The sequence below is a fragment of the Erythrolamprus reginae genome, chromosome 1, assembly GCF_031021105.1.
Source record: "Erythrolamprus reginae isolate rEryReg1 chromosome 1, rEryReg1.hap1, whole genome shotgun sequence".
Lineage (NCBI taxonomy): Eukaryota > Metazoa > Chordata > Lepidosauria > Squamata > Dipsadidae > Erythrolamprus > Erythrolamprus reginae.
In genome coordinates, this window is record NC_091950.1 from 26,189,241 (window position 1) to 26,215,132 (window position 25,892).

The 25,892-nt window shown below is 41.6% G+C and overlaps 1 protein-coding gene across 1 annotated transcript; it reads left to right on the forward strand.

The window, feature by feature from the left end:
* The first annotated feature begins 1,937 nt into the window (after nt 1-1,937).
* Nucleotides 1,938-19,231, forward strand: CIST1 (colon, intestine and stomach enriched 1). Its single transcript, XM_070732823.1, has 4 exons — nt 1,938-2,068; nt 8,868-9,155; nt 18,736-18,893; nt 19,059-19,231. The coding sequence occupies exons 1-4, from the start codon at nt 2,026-2,028 to the stop codon at nt 19,104-19,106; spliced, it is 537 nt and encodes a 178-aa protein (XP_070588924.1). The 5' UTR covers nt 1,938-2,025; the 3' UTR covers nt 19,107-19,231.
* Nucleotides 19,232-25,892: the final 6,661 nt, after the last annotated feature.

Genomic DNA, 25,892 nt, shown 5'->3' on the forward strand with positions numbered 1-25,892 from the left:
GTATGTATGTATGTATGTATGTTTGGTTTTACAAAAAGGGTTTTTTAGCTGTTTTTAGTGTTGGATTTACATGCTGTTTTTTATTACTGATGTTAGCCGCCCCGGGTCTACGGAGAGGGGCGGCATACAAATCCAATAAATAAATAAATAAATAAATAAAATCATTCCAAGGCGGGTAAAATGAGGACCCTTTTTGCATCCTTTCCAGAGTTCTCTTTTGAAGTGTGGTGACCAGAATTAAATGCAATACTCCAGGTGTGGTCTGACCAGGGCGTTATAGAGTAGTATCAATGCCTCCTTAGTCTTGGAGTGTATCCCCCTGTTGATGCAGCTTAAGATTGTGTTGGCTTTTTAAGCTGCTGCTGCGCATTGCTGGGTCATATTTAGTTGGTTATCCACCAAGGCTCCAAGATCCCTTTCACAGTCACTTGTGGTGAATGTAATTTCTCCCAGTTTGTATGTATGTTTTGGTGTGTTTTTTTTTTACCTAGGTGCAGGATTTTGCTTTTTTCTACATTTCTCTACATTCTCTACAAGTCGATTCTTTCTTATTTATTTTATTTTTATTTATTTATTCATTTGTCCAATACACAATACATATGGAAGAGAAAAGACATGAAGTAATATAGATAAAGATAATATGTAAAAATAGAGGAGAAGATATATGAAAGGAAAAAATATATATGATATATGAGATAAAGGAAAGACAATTGGACAGGGGACGAAAGGTACACTAGTGCAGTGTTTTTCAACCAGTGTGCCGGGGCACACTAGTGTGCCGCGAGACATGGTCAGGTGTGCCGCGAAGCTCAGAGAGAAAAAAAGCAAGAGAGAGAAAAAAAGAGAGAAAGAAAGCAAGAGAGAGAGAAAGCAAGAGAGAAAGAAAGCAAGAGAGAGAGAGAAAGAAAGCAAGAGAGAAAGAGCGCGAGAGAGCTAGAAAGAGAACAAGAGAGAGAGAGAAAACAAGAGAAAGAAAGAGAGAAAGAGAGAGAGAGAGAGAAAGAGAGGGAGGAAAGGAGAGAGAGAGAAAGACATAGAGGGAGGGAGGGAGGGAGAAAGAGAGCAAAAAAGAGAGGAAGGAAGGAAGAGAAAGAAAGAGGGATGGAGAGAGAAAGAAAGAGGAAGGAAGGGAGAGAAAGAGGGAGGGAGAAAGAAATAGAGTGAAGGGGAGGAAGAGAGAGAGAGAGGATTTTTTTGTCCAAACTTTTTTTAGCCGCCCCCCCCCCCCTTGCTCAATGTGCCCCAGGGTTTCGTAAATGTAAAAAATGTGCCGCGGCTCAAAAAAGGTTGAAAATCACTGCACTAGTGCACTTATGTATGCCCCTTACTGACCTCTTAGGAACCTGGAGAGGTCAATCGTGGAGAGTCTAAGGGAGAAGTGTTGGGGGTTAGGGGTTGACACAATTGAGTCCGGTAATGAGTTCCATGCTACGACAACTCGGTTGTTAAAATCATATTTTTTACAGTCAAGTTTGGAGCGGTTAATATTAAGTTTGAATCTGTTGCGTGCTCTTGTGTTGTTGCGGTTGAAGCTGAAGTAGTCATTGACCGGTAGGACGTTGCAGCATATGATCTTGTGGGCAATACTTAAATCGTGTTTCAGGCGCCGTAGTTCTAAGCTTTCTAGACCCAGGATCTTCCCTGTAAAATAGATGGCTTTGTTCTCATCTGTTGTTTGTTATGACCAAAGGCCATTCTCAGAATCAAAGTTTGCTTCAGGCATTCAAATTCTCATTTCTTCCCCTTTTGATGGGCAATCATTTGAATGAATGAATCAGAACTACCACAAGTGGTAGAGGGGCTTTCGTAAGGTGAGTTGAGTCCTTGCTTTCTCTCACCTGTCCTGCAGAGGGCAGTGGCGTGCCATGGATCTTGCTTAGAAAAACCAGACTTGGACTTTTGCCTAGATGCCAGCCCCCTTTGGGAGTTGGCACAGGTGGATCGTATCCTGTTTGCAGTTGAGACAAACTCCTTCCAGCAGCTGCTTTGCCACCAATCCTCTCGGGAGAATTGGAGCCAGATAGCATGGCCCTCGGGGTGCTGTTTTTACTGGTGGCATTTACTCAAGGTAGGTAACTAAGGCAGGAAGATTCCTGGGGCAGCTGCACAGAGCCAAAAACCAGCATGATTGATGGCTGTCCACTTATGACTGTTCAAGAAATACTGTATTTTTTCGGAATATAATACTGAAAATTGGAGTGCGTCTTATATTCCAAATGTAGCTTTTTGGAAGCTTTTCCCCCAGCCCTAACAAGATGCTGGTGATCTTAATTATTTATTTTTTGGATTTAAATTCTCTCCAAGGATCTTCCTGGCTTGCAGGATTTTTTTCATTGCTACTCCTTCCAAAGAAGTTTTTTTCCCAGCCCTGTCTTTGCAGGGTTGTTTTCATGGCTTCTCCCTCCAAAGAAGATTTTTTTTCAACCCCAACCGGGAGATAAAATAAAATAATGTGCTGAAGCTGGCCAGACTAAGGATGCTAGCCAATATCACTAGGGGAAGAGCCTTCTCTGTGGGGGGGGGCGGCCCTCTGGAAGCAACTCCCCCCAGAGATTTGTGTTGCCCCCAACCTTCTCGCCTTCCATAAGAGTCTCAAGATTCATCTATGCCGCCAAGCCTGGGGTCATTAGATTCTACTACCTGGCCAATGAATGTATAGTGGGTTTGTGTGAATGGGTATGTGTGCATGTTAATAGGCCTTTTAATTTTTTTTAATGTAATTCTTAATTTCAATTGTAATTATTATATACTGTTTTTATATGCGGTAGGACATCCTGAGTCTTTGGAGAGGGGTGGCGTATAAATTTATTAAATAATAATAATAATAATAATAATAATAATAATAATAATAGCCAGATGAATACCCGGTAGGCAGATTCCCCCCCCCCCCTATTTTCCTCCCCCAAAATTAAACTGTATTTTATATTCTGAAAAATACGGTAATCTGGAGTATTGGGCTGATAGTCTAGAGTAGTGGTCTCTGGTCTTTTTCCAGCTTTGCTGACCGGCAGAGGAGGAGAGGGGATGCTTCCCTGTGAGCACACACAGCTCCATTTTTGCAAGTAGTTGTGGGTACACACACACACCACTCACACAAAATGGAGCTGCATGTCTGTCGCTTATGCACCCCAGGTTTTGAACAGGCTGTGGCCCATAGGGTGCCACAGCCTGGGGCTTAGGGACCCCCAGCTCCAGAGAATCTAAATTCTGCAGGAAAGCCAGTTTAACCTGCCGAGGTGAGTGGAGTGGCCAGTTTTACAACACACCGTAGTAATTGCGGCTTTTAGCAAAGCATTCAAAGAATGGTGAAGGTTTATCCGAACGCTCTGAAAAGTTTCCCCTTTCCTGAGATTTGTAAAAAAAAAAAACTTCTAGGAAAATGAAGATTTTCTTTCCTTCCTTTTTTCTGGTTTTAAAAATAGACTTTATTTAAACAATTAAAGTAAACAAAATTAACAAACATGCTTAACGTTGGTTGATGTTTTTAGGCTTACATTTCAGCAGTTTACCATTCTTTTTTCTCTGTACGTTCTCAAGATCAATTAAGTATATTTACTATCATGTGTTCTTATTTAATTACCCAGTTATCTTATCACTTAAGCCTAGACTAAATTTATGCATGATAAAGGGAAAAAAAAGAAAAGAAAGAGAAAAGTTTCCCCTTTCCGGAGATTTGTAAAAAAACACTTATAGGAAAATGAAAAATTAACTGTGTCTGCTGTTTCAGCGCTGAGTTTAAACTCGATAATGGACCGGTTTCTTTTGATCAATCGCACACACAAACACACACTGATACAAAACCCGGTGAAAAAGAGGATGTAAGATTCCGTTTCCTGTTGCTCAGAGAGATGAGGAAGTAAGCAGTTCTGTTTATCTGCAGGAGAGGCAGAGAGAAAAGCATGGAGGAACTAGAAAATAATTCTCAACGGCTGGGATAATAAAGAGAAGCCTGGCTGACCAATTCTCTCTATTACGCACAATGATCTGGACTAAACATTAGGATTGTACCGCCTTAAGGCATGAAACATTGTGTTTGATCTACTCCAAAGGCGTCTCCCTCAGTTCTTAACTGGAATTCTAATGGGACTATTTTAGTTCATTATTTAACTAACACCAATAGATAAGTTTTAATATAGATAAGTTTACTTTATTTATTTATTATTTCGATTTCTAGGCCGCCCTTCTCCAGAGACTCAGGGCAGCTTACAACATAGAAACATAGAAGACTGACGGCAGAAAAAGACCTCATGATCCACCTAGTCTGCCCTTATACTATTTCCTGTATTTTATCTTAGGATGGATATGTGTTTATCCCAGGCATGTTTAAATTCAGTTACTGTGGATTTACCAACCATGTCTGCTGGAAGTTTGTTCCAAGCATCTACTACTCTTTCAGTAAAATAATATTTTCTCATGTTGCTTTTGATCTTTCCCCCAACTAACCTCAGATTGTGCCCCTTTGTTCTTGTGTTCACTTTCCTATTAAAACACTTCCCTCCTGAACCTTATTTAACCCTTTAACATATTTAAATGTTTCGATCATGTCCCCCCTTTTCCTCCTGTCCTCCAGACTGTACAGATTGAGTTCATTAAGTCTTTCCTGATACGTTTTATGCTTAAGACCTTCCACCATTCTTGTAGCCCGTCTTTGGACCCGTTCAATTTTGTCAATATCTTTTTGTAGGTGAGGTCTCCAGAACTGAACACAGTATTCCAATTGTGGTCTCACCAACACTCTATATAGCGGGACCACAATCTCCCTCGTCCTGCTTGTTATACCTCTAGCTATGCAGCCAAGCATCCTACTTGCTTTTCCTACCGCCCGACCGCACTGCTCACCCATTTTGAGACTGTCAGAAATCATTACCCCTAAATCCTTCTCTTCTGAAGTTTTTGCTAACACAGAACTGCCAATGCAATACTCCGATTGAGGATTCCTTTTCCCCAAGTGCATTATTTTACATTTGGAAACATTAAACTGCAGTTTCCATTGCTTTGATCATTTATCTAGTAAAGCTAAATCATTTACCATATTACAGACGCCTCCAGAAATATCAACCCTATTGCACACTTTAGAGTCATCGGCAAATAGGCAAACCTTCCCTACCAAACCTTCCCCTTAAAAAGAATAGGACTACTAGGCAGTTTCTGAGTTAAAACAAGGGTGTTTTGAACAAGGGCACAGTATGTTATTTAACAAATGGTTTCCAAATTGTATTAGATATTCATCTCCCTAGTTTTAGCAAATATTTCACCTGGGCAGAAAGCAAGCTTTGGGAAGTGAATTAAACTGTGCCCTAAAGATCTGAAGAAGCTTTTTGGGTGAGAAGTGAAACGTTTTCAAGGAAAGTAAAGAAAATCCATTTGCTTCTTCAAAAAAAAGCACTTTGGGAACAACCAGGTCTTGAATGACTGAGAATCTCTATACACTCTAATTAAATTGTGCTTTCTTCATGCTCGGAACGCTCCTATCTGATCTCCAGCAAAAATGTATTATTTGTACAATACGGGCAGATAAGGAAAGCAGTCATAAGTAGGTACATTCTGCCCTAGTGCAATACACACTTTTCACTTTCATTTTTTACACTTGTTAGACAGCTGGGCACTGGAGGGGGGGAAGGAAACGTACAGTCTCCAAACTTACAAATAATAATAATTATTTTTTTAAAAAGGTTTTTAAAAAAAAAAAATCTTTATTGGTTATTTACATTGATAAAAACAAGACAACATAAAAAGAAAACATACATACATACAAACAAGACAAAATAAAGCATTATGCTTTATACATTAAATAACTTTGGTATCAGAATTTAGAATGGATACTTGCTATGTAGCAGGATATTTTTTATTTGCAGCTTATTCATTTGCAACCATTTCAATTCCTACTTACTAATACACGTTAGTCTCCCTAAAAAGTTTTTTAAATTTTTATTACCATACAGACATTTTCACATATTCATCATCTCATTTCATATTTCATTCTTTTACAAAATGTTTACATATATAGTGGTACCTCTACTTAGGAACTTAATTCGTTCCGTGACCAGGTTCTTAAGTAGAAACGTTTGTAAGTAGAAGCACTTTTTCTCATAGGAATCAGTGTAAAAGCGAATAATGCGTGCAAACTCATTAGGGAAGAAATAAAAGCTTGGAATTTGGGTGGGAGGAGGAGGAGGAAGAAGAGGAGGAGGACAGTTGCTGCCCAGAGCGGAGGGAGCGTTTCTTTTCTCTGGGCGCTGGCAGAGGTTTATTCCCTCTCCAAGTGCCCAGAGAAAGGAAAATGCTTCATTCACTCTGGACTGCCAAAGCTTCCTTAAGCACCACCAAAAGGCTCCTCTGGCAGCCCAGAAAAGCCTGAGATGGCCGGGATTAAAGGGGGAATGGCAGGAAACTGGCCGGGCCTTCGTGCTGCTCTCAAATTTCCTGGGAAATTTTTCCAGGCTCAGGTTCTTAAGTAGCAAATGATTCTTAAGAAGAGCCAAAAAATCTTGAACAACCAGTTCTTATCTAGAAAAGTTCTTAAGTAGAGGCATTCTTAGGTAGAGGTACCTCTGTATATTTATCTTATTGCTTTATTAGTTCAAGGTTGCTTTTTTTACCCTCCTCTCTTTCTATCTTATTCAGCCCTTCCTTCTTTCTTCTGTCTTCCCTTCCCCTTTCTCTTTCTAAACCTACTTTCCCTCCCTCTCAGAAAAGATGGTGTGTGTGTGTGTGTGTGTGTTGTGACCCTAGACAAATACAACCCTCCCTTTATGATGTCCTGATGTACAAGACCCGACCCACTGAAAAGCAATGTTCACAGATCCACACCAGAACTAGAAATATTCTTTCCAGCAGCAAAACAAGCCTGAAATTTTAGCATCAAGTTATTGTTTATTCTTGAGAAACACTTTCAAACCAGCGCAAGCACATTTTGTAAAGAAAAGAAATGTGACACTTTCAAAAAATGCTGGAAGGCACAAAAATGTTGATTTATGTTGTTATATAAGAGGATTTGAATGGATTTGGTAGCTAAGACTACCAGGAAACCCGAAGGTCAAGGAAAGCCGTATTATTTGTCCTTGGTGTCTACCTGTGATAGACTGCCTCTCCTAGGAAGGTTCTATTACTTGAAAAGCACATGATCAAGTCGCCTCTTCGCATGCACAGGAAGCAAAATCTCACAGGGGGAAGCATGTGCGCGAGAGATTTGGTGACTTTTTTTTGCTTCCGTGCATGCGGCATGCACAGAAGCAAAAAATCACCGAAATCTCACACACATATATGTCCCCTCATGGGACTTTGCTTCCTACGCATGTATAGAAGCAAACTCTCACTTGGATGCATGAATGTGCATGCCGTAGATGCATAACTGCATGCACAGCTATATTTTCGCTTCCGAAGCTATGGTGTGGCCCATAGCGGTAGCAACCTGCTACTGCTCTCATCCTCACCCTCACTCTAACTCTAACTCTAACCCTCACCGTCTCCCTAACCCTCACCCTATCCTTCATCCTCACCCTATCCCTCACCCTCACCCCCACCCTCAACCTGTCCCTCACCCTAACCCTAACCCTAACCCAACCCTCACCCTCTTCCTCTTCCTCACCCTAACCCTCACCTTCACCCTAACCCTAACCCTAACCCAACCCTCTCCCTCACCTTCTCCCTAACCCTCACCCTCACCCTCACCCTATCCCTCACCCTAACTCTAACCCTAACCCTAACCCAACCCTCACCCTCTTCCTCTTCCTCTTCCTCTCCCTCACCCTAACCCTCACCTTCATCCTAACCCTAACCCAAATCTCACCCTCTCCCTCACCCTCACCCTATCCCTCATCATCACCATAACCCTCACCCTCACCCTAACCCAACCCTCTCCCTCACCTTCTCCCTAACCCTCACCCTCATCCTCACCCTATCCCTCACCCTAACTCTAACCCTAACCCAGCCTTCACCCTCTCCCTCTCCCTCACCCTCTCCCTCACCCTCTCCCTCACCCTCACCTTCACCTAACCCTCTCCCTCACCCTCTCCCTAACCCTCACCCTATCCCTCATCCTCATCCTCACCATAACCCTAACCCTCACCCTCACCCAAACCCAACCGTCCCCCTCCCCCTCATTGTCTCCCTCAGCCTCACCCCATCCCTAACCCTCACCCTAACCCAACCCTCACCCTGTCGCTCTCCCTTACCCTCACTGTCTACCACCCTCACCCTCACCATATCCCTCATCCTCACCATAACCCTAACCCAACCCTCACCCTCAGCCTCACCATATCCCTAACCCTCGCCCTCACCCTAAACCAACCCTCACCCTATCCCTCACCCTCACCATAACCCTAACCCAACCCTCACCCTCTCCCTCACTATCTCCCTCAGCCTCAGCCTCAGCCTCAGCCTCTCCCTAACCCAACCCTCTCCCTCACCCTCACCTAACCCTCTCCCTCAGCCTCTCCCTCACCCTCACCCTATCCCTCATCCTTGCCATAACCCTAACACTAACTCTAACCCAACCCAACCCAACCATCACCCACTCCCTCATCATCTCCCTCAGCCTCACCCCATCCCTCACCCTAACCCAACCCTCACCCTGTCCCTGTCCCTTACCCTCACTGTCTCCCTCACCCTCACCCTCACCCTATCGCTAATGCTAAACCTAACCCTGAAGCAGAGCAAAGATCTCCCTATCTATTCCCTGTTTCTGACAACAGCAAGGGAAATATGTTTCAAAAACTCAACTAGCAGGTTGGAAAGGTAGTAAACGGTGTCTCCTTCCATAGTTAATAATTGCTGCTGAAGCTGGAGGTTCCATTAAACCATAACGAGTAAGAACGGGTCATGAAACCAATTTTGGTACCCTTTGTTTGATTGTTGTCTTTCTTCAGACAGCTTTTCTGCTTTAAACGACACAAGCACACCCGGTCTTCTGAATACTTCCACAACAGTTACAACAATTACAGCAGCTCTAACAGTCTCAAATACAACCCGGAGCGGAGAAAATGTCACCTCAACAGCAGCCACCTCCCCTATGCCCCTATCCACCGGAGCCACCAGCAGCGCCACAAAGACAAGTGACTCAACCACCCACTGGAGCAGCTTGACTTCTCCTGCGGGATCCAAAGAGTCTTTCACTATGCTGACGGCTGAGTCCTTCAATGGCAGCACTCAGGCAGGTAAGAGGAAATTTTGTAACTCCGTTAATTAATAAATTAAATGTCCATCTCACCCTTCTGCAAAGTGGGCAGCTGACCATAAAAATCATAAATATAAAAATACGATAATATATAAAAAGGTAGAGAGAAAACTAAAAAGCCAAAGCCAAAGAAATAATAATAAAATAATAATAATAATAATAATAATAATAATAATAATAATAATAATAATAATAATACATCACGCAGTCTTAGGTGCTTGGGAAGCACCCGACTGGTGATGAAATACGAAATCCAGCATAGTGATCTCGTTTGCTGTGTTGTATTGAAATAATAATAATAATAATAATAATAATAATAATAATAATAGTAATAACAAGCCCGAAAAAGTGGTCAAAAATGAGCAAGCAAAACTACTGTGGGACGTCCGACTTCAGACTGACCGAATTCTGAAGCATAACACACCAGACATTGTGATCATGGAGAAAAAGAAAGTATGGATCATCTACATCGCAATCCCAGGGGACAGCAGAATTGAGGATAAGCAGCTAGAGAAATTAGTGAAATACGAAGATCTAAAAATCGAGCTGCAACGACTCTGGCATAAGCCAGTGAAAGTGGTCCCAGTGGTACTTGGCACTCTGGGCGCAGTGCCAAAGGATCTCAGCGGACATTTGAAAACCATCGGAATAGAAAAAATCTCCATCTGTCAATTGCAAAAGGCCGCTTTACTGGGATCGGCAAACATAATTCACCGCTACATCACGCAGTCCTAGGTGCTTGGGAAGCGCCCGACTGGTGATGAAATATGAAATCCAGCCTAGTGATCTCGTTTGCTGTGTTGTATGATGTAATAATAATAATAATAATAATAATAATAATAATAATAATAATAATAATAATAATAATAATAATAATACATCACACAGTCTTTGGTGCTTGGGAAGTGCCCGACTGGTGATGAAATACAAAATCCAGCATAGTGATCTCGTTTGCTGTGTTGTATTGACATAATAATAATAATAATAATAATAATAATAATAATAATAATAATAATAATGCCCTTTTAACAAAGGGCATAACAGCAAGCCATATGCAACTAACAAAGACAGGCAGTAGGCAATACACACACTTAGCTAAAACACAACTAATAAAACCACTAATTTGTATATATATAGATATGTTTATATGTTTTGTTTTGTTTGCTTGTTTGTTTGTTTGTACTATAATCAAAATTTAAAAAAATATAAGAAAACCACAAAACTTGTTAAAAACCTTCCCAACCTCTCCAATGTCTTCCCCACTTGCTGATACCCAGAGCAAGGATGTTTCAATCTGCTGAATCAAAGAGAAAATGTCCTTAGTGCCTTGCGGAAGCGAAGAAAATTCTCCTCTAACCGAAGCTCTAAGGGAAGACTGTCCATAGGCATAGGGACAGGTCTTGAAAGGCCCACAATTTTGATGTTGCTGTATGTGTCAACCGACCCTTCCCTACTGAACATAGGTCCCTCGATGGTGCATACCAAGATAGGTAGGTCACCAATTAATTTGGTGTGTTTGAGCGCAGGGCCTTAAATACCATCACTAATTAGGAAAGAAATAAAAGCTCGGAATTTGGGTGGGAGGAAGAAGAAGAGGAGGAGGAGGAGGAAGACAATCGCTGCCGGAGGTAGAAGGGGAGGTGAGGGGAATCAAAAAAATCCAAAACTTTAAGACTTAAAAAAAAAAGAGGGACTCGAGGCTGCCTCCCATACACTGCGCCAGAGAGAGAAACCGAAAGGCTGCTGCTGCTGCTACCTGCTTCCTCTTCCTTCCCATGCTGAAGGGCTCCCCTCTCCTCTCGCTCGCTTGCTTTGTAGCTGGCGTCTTTCCTTCACTGTGGCTACTCGTCGTCTTGGCTGAAGCCAAGTTGATCCAGCTAGGGCGAAACACCCCCTTTTGCCTTTCCATGCCCAGACACTCCGACAGGCAACCTCGTGCCAGGTGTATGGGAGGCAGCGCAAGGGAGTCACCACAGTGAAGCGGTTTATTCCCTCTCCAAGCGCTCAGAGAAAGGAAAATGCTTTGTTCGCTCTGGACTGCCAAAGGCTCCTTAAGTGCCACTGAAAGGCTCCTCTGGCAGCCCAGAAAAGCCCGAGATGGCCCGGATTAAAGGGGGAATGACAGGAAACTGTCTGGGCCTTTGTGCCGCTCTCAAATATCCTCGGTAAATTTTTCTGGGCTCAGGTTCTTAAGTAGAAAATGGTTCTTAAGAAGAGGCAAAAAAATCTTGAACATCCGGTTCTTATCTAGAAAAGTTCTTAAGTAGAGGCATTCTTAGGTAGAGGTACCACTGTATTTTATTGTTGTGCATAGAAATATAGAAACATAGAAGACTGACGGCAGAAAAAGACCTCATGGTCCATCTAGTCTGCCCTTGTACTATTTCCTGTATTTTATCTTACAATGGATATATGTTTATCCCAGGCATGTTTAAATTCAGTTACTGTGGATTTACCAACCACGTCTGCTGGAAGTTTGTTCCAAGGATCTACTACTCTTTCAGTGAAATAATATTTTCTCATGTTGCTTTTGATCTTTCCCCCAACTAACTTCAGATTGTGACCCCTTGTTCTTGTGTTCACTTTCCTATTAAAAACACTTCCCTCCTGAACCTTATTTAACCCTTTAACATATTTAAATGTTTCGATCATCTCCCCCCTTTTCCTTCTATTCTCCAGACTATACAGATTGAGTTCATTAAGTCTTTCCTGATACGTTTTATGCTTAAGACCTTCCACCATTCTTGTAGCCCGTCTTTGGACCCGTTCAATTTTGTCAATATCTTTTTGTAGGTGAGGTCTCCAGAACTGAACACAGTATTCCAAATGTGGTCTCACCAGCGCTCTATATAAGGGGATCACAATCTCCCTCTTCCTGCTTGTTATACCTCTAGCTATGCAGCCAAGCATACTGCCCGACCACACTGCTCACCCATTTTGAGACTGTCAGAAATCACTACCCCTAAATCCTTCTCTTCTGAAGTTTTTGCTGACACTGAACTTCCAATGCAATACTCAGATTGAGGATTCCTTTTCCCCAAGTGCATTATTTTACATTTGGAAACATTAAACTGCAGTTTCCATTGCTTTGACCATTTATCTAGTAAAGCTAAATCATTTACCATATTACAGACCCCTCCAGGAATATCAACCCTATTGCACACTTTAGAGTCATCGGCAAATAGGCAAACCTTCCCCTATGTCACTCACAAACATATTAAAAAGAATAGGACCCAGAACAGACCTTTGTGGCACACCGCTTGTAACCTGTCTCTGCACTGCCCTCAGTCTCTCTATTGTATGTTTGTTTTATATTGGGTCTTAAACTTTGTTTTTGTTTTTATTGTATGCTATTTGAGGAGTTTTAAATTGTGTATTATTTTATTGTTTTGCACTACCTCGGGGGGGGGTCGGCTTATAAATTTGAATAAACAAACCAATAGCCCAGAGTCCCTCAGCTGGCTTTCATGACTAATATGGGATAGTCTCCTGGTTTCTCACCTATGCCTTGAAGCCCCACCCTGTTACTTTTACAGAGGAACAAAGCCCTGGGCGTGATCTCAGCCCATCTTAGTAAATATCACTACTCACACTTACTGGAGCACCACCAGAAACGCACCTACATGGCACACACTACATGTAATCATTAACTTTGTTTCCAAGTAGCCGCCTTACACTTCTCAAAATTCCCCATCCTGTCCAACTTTTATTTCATTCCAGTTCATTAGGGCCAACATATTTAAATGGCAAACATCTGGATGGTTATTAGATGGTTGCAGTGTAGGGAGAATCCACCCCTTTAATATTTATTTATTTTATTGTATTTATTTATTTTGTCCAATACACAATACATATCGAAGGGAATAGACATGAAGTATTATATATAAAGAGAAGATATAAAAATAGAGGAGAAGATATATAAAGGGAGAAAAGATATATGATATATGAGATAAGGAGAGACAAATGGACAGGGGGTGAAAGGCAGGCTAGTGCACTTATGTACGCCCATAAAGTCCCCATCTTAGCAAAGAAATGCCCCCATCCTTGCCCCTGGAAAAGTCTTTCCTGAAGTAAAACCACTCAAGCAGCAAGTCCCTGTGAATGGATATTTAGCAGGGGTAAAATGCTACTGGTTTGGGCTGGTTCGCCCGAACCGTTATTTAAAAAAAAATTGAACTGTTAGTAAAAATGTTTTAAAAATCTCTCTCTCCCCCATGTATGTATGTATGTATGTATGTATGTATCTATCTATCTATCTATCTATCTATCTATCTATCTATCTATCTATCTATCTATCTATCTATCTATCAATCTATCATCTGCCTGCCTGCCTGCCTGCCTGCCTACCTGCCTACCTACATACCTACCTACCTATATCGTCTGTCTGTCTGTCTGTCTGTCTGTCTGTCTGTCTGTCTGTCTATCTATCTATCTATCATTGTCTGTCTATCTGTCTGTCTGTCTGTCTGTCTGTCTGTCTGTCTATCTATCTATCTACCTACCTACCTACCTACTGTATCTATCTCTATATCTATCTCTATCTCTCTATCTTTCTCTCTCTCAAGCCTCTTCTCTTCTCTTCTCTTCCTCTTCTCTTCAACCCAGCATCTTCAAAGTACCTAAAATGATGTAAAATGCATAAAATATAACTGTAAGAAAACTCTGTTTCCCTGAATAAAATATTCAATAGACCCACAAAACAATCAGTAGCCATTAACAATGGTTAAAAGCTGATTCAGCCTTCCATAATTTCGAGGTGGTAAAATGAAGACCCAGATTGTTGGGGGCAATATGCTAACTCTGTAAACCGCTTAGAGAGGGCTGTACAGTATAGCATTATGAAGCGGCATATGAGTCTTAAGTGCTATTACTGTTGATAAGGTTGAATAAATTCAACCTACATAGAGCTTTTTCTCCCGTAATGGTGATTTGCAATCGGTTCTGACTTACTGAATCTTAGGCTGTGCTGTAGCTATGCGAAGAGAAGGCAGGAATATCTTGAATTCCTGAATCTTGAAAGCTTAGAACTACGACACCTAAAACACGATCTAAGTATTGCCCACAAGATCATATGCTGCAACGTTCTACCTGTCAATGACTACTTCAGCTTCAATCGCAACAACACAAGAGCACGCAACAGATTCAAACTTAATATTAACCGCTCCAAACTTGACTGTAAAAAATATGACTTCAGCAACCGAGTTGTCGAAGCGTGGAACTCATTACCTGACTCAGTAGTGTCAATCCCTAACCCCCAACATTTTTCCCTTAGACTATCCACGATTGACCTCTCCAGGTTCCTAAGAGGTCAGTAAGGGACGTGCGTAAGTGCATCAGTGTGCCTTCCGTCCCCTGTCCAATTGTCTCTCCTTATCTCATATATCTTTTCTTCCTTTCAAATATGTTCACCTATACTTTTATATCTTTTCTTCTATTCTTTTCTTTACTTATATTATTACATATCTTTCTCTTCAATGTGTATTATGTATTGGACAAAATAAATAAATAAAAATAAAAACAAATAAATAAAATATGAACAAGCTGATTGAAATAACCATTAGGTGGCACTGCAGTCCGACAATAGCTTTTGTTGCAAAAAAAAAGCATGTCAGTTTTTTCCCATCCAAAGGAAGGAGATGGAAGAAGCAAGAAAAGTCCCAGTCTCGGTTTGCAAGGATGAGGTAGGGCCACCATACTGCCTACAAACACGAGGAGGACCAAATACATAAAATTGCAGCTCCATGTCTTCTGGTATGATCAAGGGTTGGTTTTTTTTTGCAATCCAGATGAGTTAATTAAACCCAGGAATGTTTTCTGGAGTCATATGGAACATCAGTAGGAAACACTGAATCCATGCCCCATCATATTGCCAAATGCATGGTGCTGGTAAGAGGCTTGCACAGATAAATCCATGAAAATGGGCACACAAAGAATCTACACATTGTGCAGTTCAAAAACGTCCAAAGATATTTCACCAGAAGAGCCCTTCACTCCTCCACTCGAAACAGAATACCCTACGAAAATAGACTAACTATCCTGGGTCTAGAAAGCTTAGAACTGCGGCACCTAAAACACGATTTGAGTATTGCCCACAAGATCATATGCTGTAACGTCCTACCGGTCAATGACTACTTCAGCTTCAACCACAACAACAGAAGAACACACAACAGATTCAAACTTAATATTAACCGCTCCAAACTTGACTGTAAAAAATACGACTTTAACAATCGAGTTGTCAAAGCGTGGAACTCATTACCAGACTCAATAGTGTCAACTCCCAACCCCCAACATTTCTCCCTTAGACTCTCTACAATTGACCTCTCCAGGTTCCTAAGAGGCCAGTAAGGGGCGTATATAAGTGCACTGATGTGCTTATCGTCCCCTGTCCAATTGTCTTCCCTTACCTTGTCTGTCTGTCTGTCTATCTATCTATCTATCCATCCATCCATCCATCCATCCATCCATCCATCCATCCATCCATCCATCCATCCATCTATCTATCTATCTATCTATCTATCTATCTATCTATCTACATATATATATATATACATATATCATATATATTCTCTCCTTATCTCTTATATCATATATATCCTCTTTTTCCTTCTATCTTTATATATATTACTTAATGCCTACTCTCTTCCATATGTATTGTATATTGGACAAAGAATAAATAAATATATATATATAGAACAAAGAACAAAAACTATTCTGTCATCTTGGTTTGGTGCCATGTATAGAAGCTGTAGGCTAAGCCTTATATAAATACAGTGGTACCTCTACCTAAGAATGCCTCTACTTAAGAACTTTTCTAGATAAGAACCGGGTGTTCAGATTTTTTTTGCCTCTTCTTAAGAACCATTTTCTACTTAAGAACCCGAGCCTGGAAAATTTTCCCAGGAAATTTGAGAGCGGAACGAAGGCCCAGACAGTTTCCTGCCATTCCTCCGTTATTCCTGGCCATCTCGGACTTTTCTGGGCTGCCAGAGGAGCCTTTCGGTGGCACTTAAGGAGTCTTTGGCAGTCCAGAGCGAATGGAGCGTTTTCCTTTCTCTGGGCGCTTGGAGAGGGAATAAACCACTTTGCTGTAGTGACTCTCTCGCGCTGCCTCCCATACACCCGGCATGAAGTTGCCTCCCGGAGCGTCTTCCTAAAGCCTGGGGATGGCAAAAAAGGACTCAACGGGCCAACCAAATGTTCACTTGTATACATCACCTCCAGCTTCCTTTTCACTGTCAGAGGTCTTCACGACCTTCAGCTTTGGAAAGTTGCAGCCAGACCTCATACACTTTGGTCCATTTCTCATGCAGCCGGCAAGGCTTTCCTAAAGGCCTCTGCAGCCGATAACAGGTGTGCAAGGCCTGGTCGCAACTATCTGAAGGTAAGTAGTAGGGGAGCTCCATTTCTGTTTTGTTTACAAACTTCCAGTTGGCCCGGGGCTATTTTACGTTGGCCCCAGGCTTCAGGAGGCTTTCCTGAACTCTGGGGAGAGCAAAAAACAGCCCAATGGGCCTACGGGAAGTAGGCTTCAGTGAGGCCTGTGTACATGATGGCGGCAGTCCTGGGGATGTGCATGTGCTTGGGGGGAAGGGCATTGCGTTACGTGCATAACAGTACAGTGTTCCCTCGGTTTTCGCAGGTTCGAACTTCGTGAAAAGTCTATACCACGTTTTTTCAAAAATATTAATTAAAAAATACTTTGTGGGTTTTTTCCCTATACCACGTTTTTTCTGCCCGATGATGTCATATGTCATCGCCAAACTTTCATCTGCCTTTAATAAATATTTTTTTTAATAAACTTTAATAAATAAACATGGTGTGTAATGATCTAAATGGTTGCTAAGGGAATGGGAAATTGCACTTTAGGGGTTTCAAGTGTTAAGGGAAGGCTTGTGATACTGCTCATAGCCAAAAATAGTGTATTTACTTCCGCATCTCTACTTCGTGGAAATTCGACTTTCACGGGCGGTCTCGGAACGCATCCCCCGCGAAAACCGAGGGACCACTGTATTGGGTTTCTATGCAGACAGGGGGGATGGCATTCCAGTAGCAAAAATGGAGCTGTACACGCAATTCCAGGTGACTGGCATGAGTCTAGGGAGAGGGGCGGCATACAAATCTAATAAATAAATAAATAAATGTCGGAGTGAGATTTGGCTTTTGCACATGCACAGGAAGCAAAATCTTGCAAGAGGATGCATGGGTGCATGAGATTTTTGTGATTTTGGGCGACTTCGCCAAAATCTTGCATGTCCACGCGTCTTCCCACGAGATTTGCTTCCTGTGCATATGCAAAAGCCAAATCTTGCTCTGACGTGCACGTGTGCGCGCCAAATACACACACACACACACACTGGTCACCTAGGAACTGCACCGATAGCAGACGTAAGAGTAGCAGATGCTTGGAACAAACTTCCAGCAGACGTGGTTGGTAAATCCACAGTAACTGAATTCAAACATGCCTGGGATAAACATATATCCATTGTAAGACATAATACAGGAAATAGTATAAGGGCAGACTAGATGGACCATGAGGTCTTTTTCTGCCGTCAGTCTTCTATGTTTCTATGTAAGCAGGAAACTCCCCCTCCCCCTTTTGGCATCTGAGCCAAAAAGGATTTGCCATCACTGTCCTACAGCATTCCATACAAGTAGATGTCCAGTCTCTTCTTCTTTCTTCTCCTAAGATGTGATTTCCGGATATCCCCTCCCTTGAGGAAATTTGGGTGGGTGGGTGGGTTGAAGTCTACACATCTTAAAGTTGCTGAGACTGAGAAACACTGCTCTAGAAGCAAGATGATGGTGATGATGTTGGAAGAAATATCCAACTGGTTCAGATCCAAGCAGGAAGAAAGGCACTGGAGACAAAATGGAATATTTTACTATGAGTATCTCCTCTATAACCTTCATCATGTATTTTACTATGTATAGATATATACCCACTACAACCCTCATTGTGTATTGGACTAACTAACTAACTAACTATATAAATAAATTAATTAACAAAATAAAATAAAATAAAATAACATAACATAACATAACATAAAATAAAATAAAATAAAATAAAATAAAATAAAATAACATAACATAACATAACATAACATAAAATAAAATAAAATAAAATAAAATAAAATAAATAAAATTAAATAATAAATAAATAAATAAAGGCGGTCTCGGAGGTATTCTGGTCCGATGCCATGTAGGGCTTTATAGGTCATAACCAACACTTTGAATTGTGACCGGAAATTGATCGGCAACCAATGCAGACTGCGGAGTGTTGGTGTAACATGGGCATATCTGGGGAGGCCCACGATTGCTCTCTAAAACATTCTGCCTTTTTAATATTTCTGACATTTCATTCTTCTAGGAGCGGGTTGGGAGCTAACCTTTTGCAATGATTTTGATAAAGAAAAGTAGGAATCGACAACAGGATCTGCACACACTCGTTGCATCTTTTCTGAGATCGGAATTGTGACCGTCTGCATTTGGTCCCCTAAAGCCAGGATTGGATTCTAAAGAATCTGATCATCCTAGGGCTTCATCCCTTCTTTCTCCCACAGGACAAACGAGCCCACAACCGGCATTTTCAGCAAAACCAGGCCTGGTGGTTGTGATCTGCCTCTTCGCGTTTGTCCTAGTCATTGTGGCAGCTGTGGTCTTAATAAAATGCTGCCGTCCGAAGGAACCAGCCTTCAAGAAGTTGGACGAGGTGCCGATGGTATGTACTCCAGGGTGGGGTGTGAGACAAAGAGCTTGTAAAGGCTGTTTCCTGAAACTCAGGGTCATAATCGGTTCTTGGCTTCAAATGTTGACAAACTGGATAGCTGTGACATTTGAGGAGGCTCCGTTTCATCTCTTGTCCTCTCTCCGTTTTCCTCAACAGGGGAAAGTTGCAGAAGATTCTCCGTTTGCCCGATACCCACCAAAATAGCCAAGCGGACCTTTTCCAACCTATGCTGGACTTGTGCTCCATGAATATTTTAAGCAAGCATCAAGGAGGTCTTCTCCACACACACAACAGACTTTGTTTATGAAATAAAATTTGTTTCAGTTGCATCAGTGCCAACTACTGTTTTGTGTCATTTAGCTGCTCTAGGGAGTGTGGGGGTGTGCGTGTGATGAGTACAGTGGTACCTCTACCTAAGAATGCCTCTACTTAAGAACTTTTCTAGATAAGAACTGGGTGTTCAAGAGTCTACGGAGAGGGGCGCCCCGAGTCTATGGAGAGGGGCAGCATACAAATCCAATAAATAATAATAATAATAATTTTTTGGCCTCTTCTTAAGAACCATTTTCTACTTAACCCTACTGTTCTGTTCAAAAAACCTCCCTAATGTTATGTTCCTGGGTCAACTCTTCATTTGAAGTGCTTATATTTGGTCTTTTTGAAAGCTTTTTTCACTTGGAAACAAGTTTGAACATTTCTGCACACATTGAAATGAAAATTGAAATGAAAAAATTAATGCTTATTGGTTTATTTTGCTGATAAAATATGCGCCCCCCCCTGTTTTTGTGAAATTGTTTTCAATTTATGCATAGTTTTGCTTGCAAAATGCGTTCTATTTTACTAAACCTGGTGTAGGATTGGTGGCTTGAACATTTCTGAACATAATGATATGAAAATTGAACTGGAAAAATTGATGCATATTGGTTTATTTTGCTGATGAAATGCGCCCCCCCCCTGTTTTTGTGAAATATTTTTCAATTTATGGATAAGTTTGCTTGCAAAATGCGTTCTATTTTACTAAAGTTGGAACCCGAGCCCGAAAAAATTTCCCAGGAAATTTGAGAGCTGCATAAAGACCCTGTCAATTTCGTGCCATTCCCCCTTTAATCCTGGCCATCTTGGGCTTTTCTGGGCTGCCAGAGGAGCCTTTCCTTTCATCGCCGCCTCAGAGTCCCTCTTTTTTTTTTTTAAGCCTTAAAATTTTGGATTTTTTAAATTCTTCTCACCTCACCTTCTTCCTTTGGCAATGACTCTCCTCCTCCTCCTCTTCTTCCTCCTCCTCCTCCCATCCAAATTCCGAGCTTTTATTTCTTTCCTAGTGGGTTTGCACACATTATTTGCTTTTACATTGATTCCTATGGGAAAAAATGCTTCTACTTACAAACGTTTCTACTTAAGAACCTGGTCACGGAACGAATTAAGTTCCTAAGTAGAGGTACCACTGTATTCATTTATAGTCAGTTTAGATAAATATTGATTTTGCAGATGCCTTCCTAAACTCGAAGAATTTTTGCACAGCTACTGAGCTCTTGAGAGCAATGCTCTAATTTTGTGTTTCTCAACCTTGCCAACTTAATAGTTAATTATTTATTAATTGTTTAAAAAGTGCTATTGCTAACATGTTGTAAGCCGCCCTGAGTCTAAGGAGAAGGGCGGCATAAAAATTGAATAAAATAAATAAATAATTAATTAATAATGATTTATTGGATTTGTATGCCGCCCCCTCTCCGCAGACTCGGGGCGGCTAGCAACAATAATAAACACAACCTGTACAATCCAATAATAAAAAACAACTAAAACCCCTATTGGCAACTTGAAGATGTCTGGACTTCAACTCCCAGAATTCCTCAGCCAGCCAGTTGGAAGGAACCTTGGAGATCTTAATAATAATAATAATAAATTTATTGTCATTGTCAAAAGCAACGAATTGTCATTGGCAACGAAAGTCGTGTGACACCCAGAGACCAGTCCCACCATACATAAAATCAGAATATGTAAATTTAAAAATAGAATAAAAAATAGAATAAATGTCCCACCCACTACAAATTCCCCACCCTGAACCACTCAACCATCTACATGACAAACCAAGTAATATTGCCCAACAGTTCACTGATGGTGACCCTTTAGTTCGTTGTTAAGTGCGAGTACAGCCCTGGGATAAAAACTATTCAGGAAACGTGGGGTCCGAGTTCTAATTGTTCTGTACCTTCTGCCAGAAGGCAACAGTTCAAAGAGATTGTCAGCAGGATGAGGAGAGTCTTTGAGAATAGTATGCACCTTCCTAGAACAGCGAGTTGTGAAGATGTCTTCCAGGGCGGGTAGTTGGAGCCCAGTGATGTTCTGGGCAGTTTTAATAATTCTCTGTAGAGCTTTTTTGCTCCCATACCAAGCTAGAATGCCGTATGTCACGACACTCTCAATGGTGCTGCGATAGCAGGACAACAATAGATGCTGAGATAAATTTATCTTCCTGAGCATTCTCAGGAAGTACAGCCTCTTTTGTGCCTTCTTCACTGCCCAAGGAGCTGCTGATACAGTTCTACAGAGGAATCATTGAGTCTGTCATCTGCACCTCTATAACTGTCTGGTTTGGTGCTGCAACCCAACAGGATCGACACAGACTTCAGAGGAGAATCAGAACTGCAGAAAAAACAATTGCTGCCAACCTGCCTTCCATTGAGGACCTGTATACTGCACGAGTCAAAAAGAGGGCAGGGAAAATATTTATTGACCCCTCACATCCTGGACACAAATTGTTTCAACTCCTACCCTCAAAACGTCGCTACAGAGCACTGCACACCAAGACAACTAGACACAAGAACAGTTTTTTTCCGAACGCCATCACTCTACTAAACAAATAATTCCCTCAACACTGTCAGACTTTCTACTAAATCTGCACTTCTATTCTACTAGTTTTTCTCATCATTCCTATCACCCATTTCCTCCCATGTTGACTGTATGACTGTAACTTGTTGCTTATATCCTAAGATTTTTTATTGATATTGCTTCTTCATTGCTTATTTGACCCCTATGACAATCATTAAGTGTTGTACCACATGATTCTTGACAAATGTATATTTTATTTTATGTACGTTGAGAGCATATGCACCAAGACAAATTCCTTGTGTGTCCAATCACACTTGGCCAATAAATTCTATTCTATATTAACATTCATAGTCCATGAGAGGTCCTCCGAGATATAAGTGCCCAGAAATTTGAAACTACCAACCCTCTCCACCTCCTCGCCATTTATGTGCAATTATCTTCTAGTCCAACCCCCTGCTTAGGTAGGAAAACCCTACACTACTTCAGACATATGGTTATCTAACACCTTCTTAAAAACTTCCAGTTTTTATTATTGGTCCAAAGAACGATCAGATGCTTCACATCCTCCAAAGGAACTAAATGGATGTGAAATGCTATTTATTCCACAAGGGAATCCTGATTGCTGCCTGCCTCACCCATCCTGCTTGACATTTCCCAAATTAACTTTCTGGAAATGTGTCTGCCAGGCTAATGAATAACATAGGCAGAGAGTTAATTAGTCACACTAACTGTTGGGCCCCCAGCCGCTCTCTTTGGCATCAGTGTTGGCATGTGGTGGGAGCTAAGAATACCCACTTGTGGCGACATAGGAAGACAAACGACGGGCAAAAACTCTTTCCACTTTTCGAAAGCAAAAATCCCTGCAGCGAACACAGGCATTTCTATCCACAGAAAACATTCCAGTGGAAAAAATGGTGATGGGCAGACGCTTTTTTCTGGGCACAGACAGGTGGCAGTTGAAGATGACCTTTCATATCCTTCGGTCAAGCAAATTCAATGGGGAGGGCAGGTTCAATTAAAAAACGGGATACTTAGCAATGATTCGCTTAACAACTGTGGCAAGAAGAGTCATAAACTGGGACAAAACTGGTTTAAGAAATGTCTTGGTTAGCAATGAAAATTTTGAGAATAGAATGTGGTATTTATTACATTAACCAAGTCAGTAAATGTTCTCTCGGGCTCTCTGGTAGACTCCTCCCAAAAATTCACAGGTACAAATTTCAGACACACACAAGTTTGAAAATTCAAAACAATGTTCTTTATAATGAAAATTCACTTAAACTAAGCCCTCTTTTGGTATAGCAAAGAGCACTCTCTCCAAACAAACTGGTAATTTGTACAAGTCCCTTATCAGTTCTGTGATACTTAGCTTGCAGCTGTGAGGCAATTCACAGTCCTTCTTCTTTCACAAAGTGAAACACACTTTGCTCTGGTTTAGTTTCAAAGCAGGGAAGAATCAGCACACAAAAGGTCAAAGTCAATAAAGCAGGCACGAAACACAACGATCAGATAATCCTCCACAATGGCCAAACCCACAGGCTGCTATTTATAGCAGCCTCACTAATGACCACAGCCCCACCCAACCACAGGTGGCCTCATTTTCTTTGATAATAATCTCTCAGTTGTTGTTGCCTATGCATTGCTCTCCTCATGCATGGCTGTATCATTAACTCTTGTTCCGAATCCAAGGAGGAGCTAGATAATTGATCTCCTTCTGAGCTGTCTGCCACACTCTCCTCCTCCCTGTCACTCATGTCTTCTTGGTCAGAGGAGCTGTCATCAGCAGATTCCACTGGGAGCAAAACAGGCCTGCAGCAGGTGGATGTCTCCCCCACATCCACAGTCCTTGGGGCAGGAGCTGGCCCAGAGCTAACCACAACAATGGGGAGGGCAGGTTCACTTAAAAAACGGGTTACTTAGCAATGATTCGCTTAACAACTGTGGCAAGAAGAGTCATAAACGGGCAAAACTGGTTTAAGAAATGTCTTGCTTAGCAATGAAAATTTTGGGAATAGAATGTGGCATTTATTACATTAACCAAGTCAGTAAACTATGCTTTAGTTAGTGTATTGTATGAATGCATTTATAGAGGAAGTCCTGTAATACCTCCGAGACCGCCTTCTGCCGCATGAATCCCAGCGACCGGTCAGGTCCCATAGAGTCAGCCTCCTCCAGGTTCCATCAACCAGACAATGTCATTTGGCGGGATCTAGGGGAAGAGCCTTCTCTGTGGGGGGCCCGGCCCTCTGGAATCAGCTCCCCCCCCCCGGAGATTCGTACTGCCCCTACCCTCCTTGCCTTCTGTAAGAGTCTGAAGACTCATTTATGCCTCCTGGCCTGGGGCCATTAGATCTTTGCCCCCTGCCCAATGACTGTGTTGAGAGAATGTGGAGTGAATGGAATGACTATTTTTTATGGTTTGGGGGGGTGGGTTTCCTAGATTTTTAATTAGTCAATTGGATTACATTATGTACTGTATATTTTATATGTTATGAGCCACCCTGAGCCCTCAGCGAGGGGTGGCATAGAAATCCAATTAATAATAATAATAATAATAATAATAATAATAATAATAATAATTTATTAGATTTGTATGCCGCCCCTCTCCGAAGAGTCGGGGCGGCTCACAACAATGATAAAAACAATATTATAGTGGCACAAATCTAATATTAAAAGAAATAACTAAAACCCTATCATATTAAAAGCAGACAACACATACATACCAAACATAAATTATAAGGAGCCTGGGGGAAATATGTCTCAAATCCCCCATGCCTGGCGGTATAGGTGGGTCTTGAATAGTTTACGAAAGACAAGGACGGTGGGAGCAGTTCTAATCTCCAGGGGAAGTTGATTCCAGAGGGCCGGGGCCACCACAGAGAAGGCTCTTCCCCTGGGGCCCGCCAGACGACATTGTTTAATCGACGGGACTGGGAGAAGGCCAACTCTGTGGGACCTTTATTAATTCAATTAATTCAATCCAATCCAATGTGTTATCAATTGACCTGGCAGGTGAAGATGAAACCCAGATCTGAATAACTATTCCAGACACAAGTAATCTGGTGTCTTTTTGAGAATAGTTAAATCTATATAGTTTCTCTTTGAGGAACAAAAATTGAACATTCATCGACCTTCATAGGTTGGTGCACCATGCTTCAGATGACCATCCAATATTTCACAGTCTGACCCTGTAGAAAAGTAGAGGAAACTGATCTTGCGTTCAAATCTTCTGCCACAAAGGATCCCAGAACCTCTGGAAGAACAGCCAGCCACCAAAATGGTACCTCTCTTATTTCTGCCTTTAGTTCATTAACATTCCTGCTGCCCATCATGCATCACCGAGTCTTTTCTCAATAAATGATTAATTTTGGGTGTTGGAAAATTAACTTTCTACTTCTAGCACCCCATGACCTGCAATTTCTGTTACAAATTTGCCGAGATAGGTCGTATTTCCCCCCCTGAATATTAAGAACCAATAATGGTTTAGGCATAAAGTGGTCAGCTTTTTTGCAGTCCACTGGACAACACAGTATCAATGGTAGAGTCCTTCATGTTTCTAGGTTCTACCATATCTCTAGACTTAAAATGGACACCTAACATTAAAAACATCATCAAAAAAGCACAGGAAATAATGTTCTTTCTGCGCCAACTCAGAAAGCTTAAACTGCCCAAAGAGCTGCTGATACAGTTCTGCAGAGGGATTATTGAGTCTGTCATCTGCACCTCCATAACTGTCTGGTTTGAGTCTGCAACCAAATAAGACAAACACAGACTTCAATGGATAATTAGAACTGCGGGGTGGGGGGGATGCTACCAACCTGCCCTCCACTGAGGATCTGTATATTGCACCAGTCAAAAAGTGGGTGTGAAAATATCTACAGAACTCTCCACATCCTGGACATAAATTGTTTCAAATTCTACCCTCAAAATGACACTACAAAACTTTTGCCAGACCCATCCTTGAATTCAGTTCATCTGTCTGGAACCCATACCACATCTCGGACATCAACACCCTAGAAAACATCCAAAGATACTTCACCAGAAGAGCCCTTCACTCCTCCACTCGAAACAGAATGCCCTACGAAAGCAGACTATCAATCCTAGGTCTAGAAAGCTTAGAACTACGACGCCTAAAACGCGATCTAAGTATTGCCCAGAAAATCA

Coding starts and splice junctions, on each gene's coding strand:
- CIST1 (XM_070732823.1), top strand. CDS start 2,026: ATGGCCCTCGGGGTGCTGTTTTTACTGGTGGCATTTACTCAAG. Junction 9,156..18,735: donor CAATGGCAGCACTCAGGCAG/GTAAGAGGAAAT, acceptor TTTCTCCCACAG/GACAAACGAGCCCACAACCG. Junction 18,894..19,058: donor AGTTGGACGAGGTGCCGATG/GTATGTACTCCA, acceptor TTTCCTCAACAG/GGGAAAGTTGCAGAAGATTC.